This window comes from Zingiber officinale, chromosome 3A, assembly GCF_018446385.1.
Source record: "Zingiber officinale cultivar Zhangliang chromosome 3A, Zo_v1.1, whole genome shotgun sequence".
Taxonomy (NCBI): Eukaryota; Viridiplantae; Streptophyta; class Magnoliopsida; order Zingiberales; family Zingiberaceae; genus Zingiber; species Zingiber officinale.
The window spans coordinates 136065952-136077372 of record NC_055990.1 but is presented as its reverse complement, the minus strand read 5'-3'; the positions used below and the strand labels follow the sequence as shown (position 1 = coordinate 136077372).

Here is an 11421-nt window from a genome sequence, read left to right as displayed (position 1 = left end):
TCTCATTGCGTTCATCCTTGGGTTCTTCAAAACCACTTCTCATGATTAGCATAATGTCAAAATCGGTATTGAAAAATACCTCCATTTTCTTCTTCCACCATGAGAAGTCTCCTTCGAATTTCGGTGGATGAATATTTGAGTCGGCCATTTTGATGAAGTGCTCTTCTCGGCGATTAGTCCGTTGAAGAGCGTCCTCACTCTGATACCACTTGTGAGGGGATCGGTGGCCAGCTAGAAGGGGGGTTGGATAGCTAGGTCACCCCAACTTCTTTTCTTCTCTACAAAAGATTAGTGCACACGCGGAAATACAACTAACTAATGAAAACAATAAAGAAAGAATACCAAATCGCTAACAAGCTCGATGTAACGTGGTTCGGAGATTGCTTGCTCCTACTCCACGGCGTGTCCTTGAGGTGGACGAGCCCTTGATCCTTCGGTGATCAATCCCCGGCAATCTCCGGCTAGAGCTTTCTCCTTCTCGGTGGAGCAAACCTCTCACAAAGGATCTCTTCGTCTTTACAATGATGAACTTAGGTTTAGGAGGAAGAGAGTAGGCTTGGAAGCTTTGGGCAATGACAAGGAGTTATTCAATGAGCATGAGTCACCTCCTTCAAGCCCCAAAACTTCCCTTAAATAAGAGGAGAGAGTTGATCATCATATCAATTCATCTCGGCACCAGTTTACTGGCAAAACCATCAGTCGACTGGTGTTACCGTTAGAGGTAGCCAACGACTACTTTCCAGCACCAACGGTCATTTACCAGTCGACTGCTAAAACTAGCAGTCGACTGGTAGCTATTTGCTGAGTGAACAGAATGCTTCTGTTTGCTGTCAGTCGACTGCTAATACATGCAGTCGACTGGTGCAGTCGACTGCTAAAACATGCAGTCGACTGGTGCAGTTGACTGCTAAAAGTTGCAATCGACTGGACTGCACCTTATTACACACTCACACTCATCCTCTCCGGAGTCACCCTTGAAGTCCTCTTCCTCGGCCTTCGTCCCTCAGATGCACCCGAGCTCGCGGCTCCTCTCCGTGCCATCCTTCACGTTGCCTTGAAGTCCACTTCCCTCGGCTCTACTCCGTTGCTCCTCATCCGGTGGTCCCTCGGATGCCTTCCACACCATCCTTCACCGACTCAAGGATCTGAGTACTAGGATGAGCTTCCCAAGCTTAGTTACACCAAGCTCCTCAGGTGTGTTTCACCAAGTCCTGCAAGACTCAAATACACATATCAAACACATATGAAAGCCTAACTTAAACTCTTTGACACACACATCAAAATCATGATCGTACCGATCAAACTTGAGTCGATTGCACCAACACAACATTCACTCTCCTTGCTACACTGATTATAGCCTTCACCCCCTAGTGTGTTATCCATCAATTCTAGTGATTTCATCCCTCTTGTTTTTAAGTAAGCATCATGCATCCAGTTTATGTTGATTAATCCTAAAGATCGATCCGATCTCACGAAAATTTTCTCATCAGCCACTAAGAGTAAATCAAGAAGCATTCACAGTGGGCGATCCCATCAACTCAGTATCTTTAGGTTAACTACTCTATTAAAAGAAATTTATCCATTAATTCTTTAAAACTAAGACTCGATTCTTAAATACCTAAGAAACTAAGAAAAGTACTCTGCTGCTCCACAATTGTTGATAGGATGTCAAAGTTCAAATTGATATTAGTAGAGTAATTGTTGGCAAGTATCTCATCCCTGAGTTAACTTGAGTAATAAATAACTTCAAGGGGACTCACATATGGATGCAGTTTGTAGACATTATTGATTAATCCACAAGTATAGATAAAAATAGGTTGATATCCATGCTCACATATGACATTCTATGATACCTCTAATATAGATTTTAAAAAATTATAAATTTCTATACAATGCAAACAAATTCATTAATTAAATAAATGTATTTGTAAACAAAAAGTTAAGTCCTTCATGATGTGACCTTGATATGAATAGTTGTGATGTCCCGATGGTGATGTGCATACAATGTGGAGGATAATCCTAGAGAACTTATGAAGACTAGGGTGACAAACAAATAGAGAGGTAGTCGAATATTAAAGAGATTAAAAGAATGAAGTTAGAAGTTGAGAAAAATGTGAATAGGAAGTCAGAGAAAATGAGATTGAGAATTTTGAATTATTTGAATGAGAAATGCAGTGAGAGATTTAGTGTATTTATAGATTTTTTTTTAAAAAAAATGGGCATTTGATAATTTTAAGTTTAATTTAACTAAAATATTATGTAAACTAACTATTATTTTGAAAGTTTTAAAGAGTATTGTAGTTAAATTGATGAGTCTAACTATTTAAAATAGTAAGCTAGTTGAGCTGGACTGTCCATGATATAGTCATGTATCGAGTTTATTGGTGTTGTTGTCATCATTATTATTGTTGTTCCAATTCTATGTTTGTTCTTCATCAAATTCCACATCTCTTGATGCCACAAGCTTTTGAGTTATGAGATTGTACAACTTGTATCCACTAGCATTCTCGCAATAGCCCAAGAGAATACACTTTTGACTTTTATCTTAAAGTTTTGTCCGCTTCTCTTCTTGTATTTTTACATATGCTATGCTCCCAAAAATATGAAGATGATCCACCTTTGGTTTACGTAAACTCCAAGCTTCCTTCGAGGTGATGTCTCCAATTCTATTAGTGGGAAACCTGTTCAATAAATATACAGCACAAGCAACAGCATCTCCCCAAAATTCTTTTGGGATATTTTTCTCTTTCAACATACATCGAACCATATTTAGAATAGTTTAATTTTTTCTTTCCGAACCACCATTTTGTTGTGGTGTTTGAGGCATTGTGAGTTGATGAAGAATACCATTTTCTTTGCAAAAATTTTCAAACTCTAACGAGGTGTACTCACCTCCTCGATCAGTTTGCAGATATTTTATCTGATATCCACTTTGTTTTTCAACCAAAATTTTAAATTGCTTAAATTTGGTGAAAACTTCTTTCTTCTCTTTCAGCATATATACCCAAGTTTTTCTACTATAATCATCGGTGAAAGTCAAGAAATACTTGTTTCCTCCATAAGAGATAGGTTTGATAGGTCCACAAACATCAGAGTGCACAAGCTCAAGTTGTGAAGATGCTCGCCTCTGATTGTACTTTTTGAATGGCTTCCTTTATTGCTTTCCTACAACACATATTTCACATAGATGGTTGGAACTTTCAATCTTTGGTAATCCAAATACCATGTTGTTTTTTGAAAGTAGCTTTAATGCTTCAAAGTTTGGATGCCCATATCGAAGATACCAAAGAGTGTAACTATCCATAGTGTTTGTCTTCAAGCAATTCTCTTCATTGATGCTTAACTTCAGTGGGAACATTATATTCTTAGTCATTGTGACATGAGTAATAAGATTATTACTTTTATCACGAATACTAAGAGTTAAGTCTTTCATTTGTATATCATATCCTTTCTCCAATAATTGGCCAATACTCAAAAGATTATTTTTTATATCAGGAACATAATAAACATCTGAGATGCATACCTTCTTTCCATTTTGCAATTCAAACAAAATGTCATATTTTTCTTTAATTGGCTTTTGTGATAGATCTCTGAAGGTGATATTGCCTATTTGCCTCTCATCAAGCTTTGTAAATAACTCCTTTTTCCCACACATGTGGTTTGATGCTCCTGTGTCTAGGAACCATGTAATAGGTTGGACAGATTCTGGCCCATGACATGCCATCAATAATACTGGTCCTTCATTGTCCACCTCATTATTGACAAGGTTCACTTGTTCTTCTCCGTTGTTAGTGTTATACCAACATTCATTATAGTGATGACCATACTTCTTGCAAATACAACATTGAGATTTAGTTTTATCATACCTCCATCCAATGTTTCTACCTCGTCCACGACCATGACCTCGGCTTCCACCACGACCCCTTCCATGTCCATGTCCTTCATTTCCATCATTCTGATTTGAGTATGCCAATTGGAGTTAGAAGTACGACCACCTCTTCCTCTCCATGTAGAAGCCCTTCCTTGTTGAGGACCTCCTCTTGATGATTCATTCTGCTTGAATGATAGTTTGGTTTGGAGTGCCTGCTCCAAAGTTCTTCCTTCACTTTTCTTCAATATTCTTTGTTCATATGCTTGAAGGGATCCCATAAGCTCTTCCACAGCCATCACCTCCAAATCTTTTGATTCCTCAATCGCCACAACTATGAAATCAAACTTTGAGTCTAAATACCTTAAGATCTTTTCAACGACTTGAACATCTTTTAGCTCCTCACCATTTCTTCTCATTTGATGAACAATAGAGATAACTCGATCGAGAGAAATAATCAGAAATTGTTTCCGAAGCCTCTTGTTGTAGTGCTTCAAATTGAGCTTGTAGAGCTTATAGACGAATCTTCTTTACTTTATCTACTCCATCATATGTCGTCTTCAATATCTCCCAAGCCTCTTGTGATGTTGTTGCTAGAGCAATCAACTCAAAAGCGGTTTCATCTATTCCTTGATAGATAGTGAATAAAGCCTTCTTCTCTCTTTTCTTCAATGCCTTAAGAGCTTGTTCATTCCCATCGCTTGTTTCGGCTATAGTATAACCGGTCTCCACAAGGTCCCATACATCAAGGGAACCTAATAGAGCCTCCATTTGTATACTCCACATTCTATAGTTGTCTTTGGTTAACTTTGACACTTGGAGGGAATTCGTCGAAGCCATTGATGTATATGGCTTTGATACTAGATTTGTTGGAATTTTGGTGGAACTAGGATGAGAAAATAAGAATGTAGGAGAGATTTTGTAACAAAGTATGAGAATGGGAGAAAAACTCTATGAAGAGAAAAATGTTACTACTTGCTATTCTTCATCATACAAGGTCCTATTTATACACTTAGATTGATACATTATATCATTAAATACAAGACAATTAGATTTTGTTCTTTTCTATACTAATGACTCTTGTCATAAAGAGTTTTATTGAACTTAGTAGGATAATTGAACTTTGCTTAGTTGATGAAGAGTCACATGAAGTCAAATTGATTTTGACAACTTCCTTGCATGGTTGATGAAGTCAAGTTGTTCTTGGCATTGTTCTTGCATTTGAAGAAGTCAATTTATCTTTGGAATAAGTTTATATGCCAATAATTTTTGCTGTCTTTCAGAACCATTTGAACTCAAATGAGAATAAATCATTAAGGTGAATAGCATTAGAGAGAGATCAGAGTAATTAAAACCTGATAGATCATGGGGAAGGACATGGACCAAGAGCCTATGATGGTAAGAAGTGCTCGCGGGCGATCGTTGCTGTGGCGGCATCGTGCGTGTGTGAGGAAATGATCGGAATGGGGAAGAAGAAGAGAAAACGGGATTAGGGAAATCAATTAAAACTTAGGTATAAATATATAACCTTAGGTTAATTAATTCCATCAACTTCCACTTGGTAGATATTCTAAATAGGTTTTTTCTAATCCAATAGATTCATCCCCTTTATACATGTCATATGGACTCTATTTAAATCCCAAATTTTTTTAAAAAATTCTTAAAAAATCCAATCAAGTTATTTCTCCAATAACACTTATTATTTAATTATCGTATCTTACACTTACTGTGGTTAAGGAAGAGAAAGCCTTAACTGAGGTTAGGCAAGATGGAAATCTGTCTAGTGACTTGCCCTAGCTACGGTTAGGCAAAGGTAAGCCCAAGTAGGTCAAGGAGGATGACACTTGGTAATCGGAAGTCTAACTAGAGGTTGACAAAGAGAAAGTTCAAGTAGACACTAAGTGGAAAAGACCCAATAGGTCACAACTGATAGGATGTTGGGTAAGGAGAAACCTAAACTCAGATCAAGTGAGTTAGGGCTGGACAATCAATTAGGATAATCGATTGGGACATGCTCCAATCGATTAAGATGGATTCCTAATCGATTAGGAGCTTCTCGGAGCCAAAATCATGAGAGTGTAAAAAGGTACTTAATCGATTGGGTCAATCAATTGAGTTAATCGATTAGGTATGTTAATCGATTAGAAGAATCGATTGAAGATGTTTTCTTTACAGAGAGAATAAGAGTCGAATTGATTGGGCAATCGATTCCAGTCATGCTAATCGATTGAGGCAATCAATTATGAGCTATTTTTGTCATGAGAGAGGGAATCGATGAGGTAATCGATTAAGACTTCTTAATTGATTAGGCTAATTAATTAAGGTCTTTCGTGAGAGAACGAAGAGTTTGAGAATCGATTGGATAATTAATTAAGGATTTCTGAATCAATTGAGATGAATCACCAATCAATTAGAGTTCGAAAAAGAATCATTCTACAAGTGCTCAAACGGTTGGATGATATGACAATCGATTAAAAAAAACAGAATCAATTGGGAGGCGTCTAGTGAACCCTAGAAAAGGATTTTCATAAAGGTTTGAAAGCAACACTCGCACATATCTTGGTCGTCAGTTCTTTAATGTTTGGGAGAACAAGTACTACTACATTTTTCACCACCAAGAGGTTATTCTAAGTAAGAAGAAAGCAAGCTAAGTAAAGGTTTATGCTGCAAAGTCGTTTTCGATTTCATTGTAGTGCAGTTTGCGTTTCTAGTTTACATTTCTTATATTCGAGCTTGTACGACATTTCTCCACCTCCAGATTATTTATGAGAATTAATGAGTATTTTTTATAGTAGAATGTATATATTATATGAATCTTTAGATTAGTCATCTTAAATAGAATTATTAATAAAGCAATTGAAGTTAATCAACTTCCTTAACTTTTAAGTGTCCTAACAGGTCGAACTATATCGTGTGCAAACTGAACCATTTGCCACCTCTGATGACAAGTGCACCATGTTCACGACAATAAATTTTTATAATTCATGTATTCAGTTTTTTAAATCGATTAATTTTAAAAATTCTCCCTTAAAAATTTTCTACTGACCACTAAATAAATCGAAAATACTAATAAAGACTCATTCAAATAATCAACATTCTTAGATCCACTTCTCATATTAAAAAAAATCCTCTATAATATATCATAACTAAGATCCAAACATTAAATTCTTTGATTAATTATTTATTGGAGAACCTAACTATTATAATATTATCCTGAGAGTGAGTCTTCCCCTTCCCTCCATACAATGTAACTCCAAACAATTTACAATTGTTAATTATCTTCTACTGCAATGTTCATCACAAATTGTAATGAGAATTTAATAGGAGTGGACGTGTCTTTATCAAGTGCACAATTTCTTCGTTCATCCTCACCACATCTTTCTTTTCATTCTTTTAATGCTCTGCTCGGACCCTTATTTTTAAAAGCACCCTTTTTATTTACTCTTGAGTCTGTTACATAGAAATACGCTTTCAAGTACGTTTACAGAGTACCTTTTGGACTAGCATAATATATAAAAGAGAGAACAATTATATTCATGTAATCTAGCTAGTTATTTTAACGATGCATAAGATATCCATAAATGCGTGCACTCACTGCTAAATCTATTTCTGGTTTAGATAAATTTGAAATAGATTTTATTTTTGTCTTAAAAACTTGTCTCTAAAGCCTTATATATTTTCTTGTAGTGACTAGGAATTAGTATTAATATTGGCTAGCAGAGGTGCCTGGATGCCAATTGTAATTTCTTCACGGGAGCTTCTTTCATTTGCATCAATGGTCCTTTCTTCTTCCTCATCAGTGAGTTGAGACTGATCAGTGGAAGGGTTACTATCTTGAGCTTTGGCCCACAGGTATAGGTAGAGACCAGCAATGATTATAGCCATGCCCAATACACTGATATTATTCATATATATATATACACACATGGATATCATCAGACAGTAGAGAATGAAGAGAGTTCATTAAGAATAGACAGTAGTGTTATTACCTGCCCCAAGTGAGTTGCGCATGAAGCACCAAGGGCTCCATGATGGCCACAACCACTGATGACAAAGGACTAAACATGGTGATAAAGACTGGGCCTCTTTCCTTCACGCACCACATTATGATGAAGAACCCTAAACCTGTGCAAAATATTCCCTGTATATATATATAAAAGCAATCACCATCCTCATTACTGAAATGCTTAAAATCAATGGCATGCATATAAGATACAGAGAGCTGTGTACACTGTAAGCTATGAGGAGAAACTGCATGTCCCATTGTATTATCAAAGCTGAAGGGTTCTCAAGGAGGAGAGACACTAGGGCACACTGGAGGCAACCCATGAAGCTGACCATGGCAGAAAGGGTGAGCTGAGAAGGGTATTCTCGCACGATTCATGCCTGTCATATTCAAAATTAATACAAATAAGACCAGAAAATAGAAGGGTATCCTACTTGATATTGACAGAGGAAGAGACGATGCAACCTGATGTAAACTTTGATTGTTATTTTTTTGCTGCCTTATGGAACCATTCGAACTCAAATGAGAATAAATCATTAAGGTGTCTAAATTGCGAGTACATTTTGGAAAAGAAGGCATAAATGACATTAAAGAGAGAGAGAGATCAAAGTAATTAAAACCTGATAAATCATGAAGAAGGACATGGACCAAGAACCTATGATGGTAAGAAGTGCTCCAAAGAGGAAGCTTCCATGGATTTTGCCAACATGTTTGAGCAATGATTGAGCCAAAGGAAAATGATCCACATACAGTAGGTGCTGTGCCTGTGAAACCTCTTGACTTTGGCTTGTAGTGTTCTCGTAGAATGTCATCAGCATTGCTCCACCAACACAAAAAAGTGTGCCGAGGATCTTAGCTTGTCCATCCCATACCTTTATTCTTACTCGCTCCAATCTAAATGAACTCATAATTGATAAGCAATAATAATAATAATAATAATAATTCTTTTCATTTAGCTTGTTTTCTTGCATATTCAACTGTTCAGCTTATTTCAATATGTCATAAGAATTTTATCTTGATATTTCTTCAAATTAATAAAGGGAGAGAGAGTCTTACTTAAGGAAGTAGGCGAGCAAGAAAGTGACGACTGGTATCAGATTGTTCATGGTGCTGGCGAAGGTCGAGGAAGTCAACGCCAATCCAGCATAGTAGAAATTTTGACTGAAGCTTATCCTATATGTTATATTAGATATTTTATTATATTTTTCCCATACAGAACTAGTTGCCCCAATTAAATCAAGATTTAAAATTTCATACAAAAATAAAGGGAACGTGTAAGCGTAGGATGATACTGGGTTGAAGTAATTTGGGTCGGATTTTATATTATTCATTTTCATTCCATCAAATATGTAATTATCATCCTCCACGGTAAAAAAAAAAAAACAACCTAGTTTATCGATAGAATTATTGACGGAAGTATATTTCCGTCAAGATTTTCTGACAGAAATTGGGTTTTCATCAGAAAAGCACGGCTAAAATAAAAAACTAAAATATTACCTACGAAATTTTGATTCCGTTAGTAATACATCACATTATACCGGCGAAATTACGTGATTTCGTTAGGAATCTTAAAAATAATTAGGGCACGGATCCATGCCCTTCTCCTCCTCACTGTGTGTTTCTAGTCTCTGGTAATTCCCTCCTCTTTCATGATCTTCGGGTAAGTTTTCTCCTTCTTCCCAATCTCCACTGGCTACTAGCACACGGCTGTTGATTTCGTCGGCCGCTAATACACGATTGGCGGCTTTTCTAGCCACTAGCACATGGCTCATCCCCATGTCAATTAGAAGATCGGATATTCATATCCACTCAAATATCCTATTACTATCTATAATTATATTTTTGTTCAAATTTAAAATATTTTGATGGAGTTATGGATATTTATTAAATTTTTAAGAAAATACTAAGAAAAAAATAAAGATAAAAATTAACAACTAAACATGTTTTTTATAAAATTAGAATTGAAGAGATGTTAGTGAGTTTTGAATTTTATTTAGAATTTGAGAAATAAATCTTTCTTTAATATTTAAATAAATATATATATTAAGTTAATTGGATATTCAGGCTGGATATGAGTTGGATTCTATTAGACCTATCTGAATCCAAAAATTTTTATAACTGATTATTCAATTATTTAATTAGCTTAAAAAGTCCTTCGTATCATCGAATAATTCTCAGATTCTCTATCGGTTTTTAAAGGAGATTAAGTAAGAGTGTGCAATATTAATTCTCATTTGATATTAATTTGAGGTTATAATGGTCATGAGCACTTGGATAAAAGTTTTTATTATTTTACTATAGAAATTAACAAACAAACTCAAAGAAATATTAAGAATGCAGCCATATCTATATAACACGCACCTGAATTATTTCACTGCAGCACGAATTATATATATATATATATATATATATACCCATGTGACAAGCATGGATCCACACTTATCATATACACAGTCCCTTCTGTCGCGCACAGAGGGCACGTAGTGGGCAGTAAGATATAAATGCCCTGTGTTTTTTTCTACTTGAGATCCAATAAAGTTTGGTGCATACACCTTTGCTAGACTATTGAAAATTAAAATTACCATAGTAAAAAAAAAAACATGCCTGCTCGTTTGTTAATTTATATACAATTACCCGATCAGTGCAAGGATGAAGACGTGTTTCATGCTCCTCCAAGTCATACAGCTCCACCTCCCACCCCTGATTGATTCACAAACATCTAAATCAACAATAATTTATTTTATTTTATTTTCTTTGTTTTTTTTCCTTTTGCTCTCTCTCTCTCACTATGGTTGCAAAATATTTGATCTGTTCTAACTCAAAATTAAAGGCAGAATTTATTAGATTATGCAATTTTCATGTAACTTATACTTACTATACGTACCTGTAGAGGTAGTAAGCTGCTGGAAGGCCGATGGCGAGAGTGGCAACGATTTGACGATAGAGGACGAAGGCGTAGTGGCTCATGCCTTTGGTGAAGGCTAGTCGTGATGCCAGGAACATTGCTGCGTATGCCAACTGCACATAGACTGCGCCGGCTATACTTTTGAACTCCATTCTTGCCACCATCTTTGCTATCTTTGATATTCTGCTTTCCAATTGTGCATATATATATATATATATAAACAGAGGAAGGCTCTCTGCTAACTGTATGCCACGGATCCGCTACAGTGTTTAAGCGTTTGGATTTAAAATTAATATTTTTTTTAAAAAAATATTATATTTCATGAGCCTTTAAAATTTTTTTATTTTAAAATCTGAACTCTAAATAAAAAATTTTATTAACTCGAATCTATATAACTTAATTCTAAAATCTTAAATTTTAAATACATATAATATATCTTATGGGTATCTAAAATTTTTAATTTTAAACACTATAATCTAAGAAAAAGATTTAACCCTAAATATATATAGTATACTAATAAAAATAAAAATAAAAAAAAAATCAAAAAACTACATTCGGCCTCAATCATGCACCTAGATTCAATTCAATCCCAGACATCTATAATATACAAAAATATATATAACATAGCACGTGATTACATTA

At 35.4% G+C, this 11421-nt stretch overlaps 2 protein-coding genes across 3 annotated transcripts; both read right to left on the bottom strand.

Annotated features, from left to right (window-relative positions):
- Positions 1-3154: 3154 nt before the first annotated feature.
- LOC122050689 lies at positions 3155-4287 on the bottom strand. The gene is made up of 2 exons (XM_042611576.1): positions 3867-4287; positions 3155-3777 (listed from the first exon to the last, which is right to left on the bottom strand). Exons 1-2 carry the CDS (start codon positions 4285-4287, stop codon positions 3155-3157), a joined length of 1044 nt encoding a protein of 347 aa, XP_042467510.1.
- A 3017-nt stretch (positions 4288-7304) lies between these two features.
- LOC122054058 (protein WALLS ARE THIN 1-like) lies at positions 7305-10972 on the bottom strand. Of its 2 annotated transcripts, XM_042615902.1 has the most exons (7): positions 10759-10972; positions 10509-10574; positions 8931-9047; positions 8495-8768; positions 8099-8254; positions 7858-8009; positions 7305-7763 (listed from the first exon to the last, which is right to left on the bottom strand). In XM_042615902.1, the coding sequence occupies exons 1-5, from the start codon at positions 10941-10943 to the stop codon at positions 8249-8251; spliced, it is 648 nt and encodes a 215-aa protein (XP_042471836.1). In that variant the 5' UTR covers positions 10944-10972; the 3' UTR covers positions 7305-7763; positions 7858-8009; positions 8099-8248. The 2 variants fall into 2 exon arrangements, with proteins under 2 accessions (XP_042471836.1, XP_042471835.1); XM_042615901.1 differs by having other exon boundaries at positions 8099-8768.
- Between the last annotated feature and the right edge of the window lie 449 nt (positions 10973-11421).

Excerpts from the sequence above, each read along its gene's own strand:
- LOC122054058 (XM_042615901.1), bottom strand. The coding sequence starts at position 10,943 with ATGGTGGCAAGAATGGAGTTCAAAAGTATAGCCGGCGCAGTCTATGTG. Across the intron at positions 10,575-10,758 it reads GCAGCTTACTACCTCTACAG|GGGTGGGAGGTGGAGCTGTA; the intron begins GTACGTATAGTA and ends TGAATCAATCAG. Across the intron at positions 9,048-10,508 it reads TTCATCCTTGCACTGATCGG|GATAAGCTTCAGTCAAAATT; the intron begins GTAATTGTATAT and ends TATAACATATAG.
- LOC122050689 (XM_042611576.1), bottom strand. The coding sequence starts at position 4,287 with ATGAGAAGAAATGGTGAGGAGCTAAAAGATGTTCAAGTCGTTGAAAAG. Across the intron at positions 3,778-3,866 it reads GGTAGAAACATTGGATGGAG|AACAAGTGAACCTTGTCAAT; the intron begins GTATGATAAAAC and ends ACAACGGAGAAG.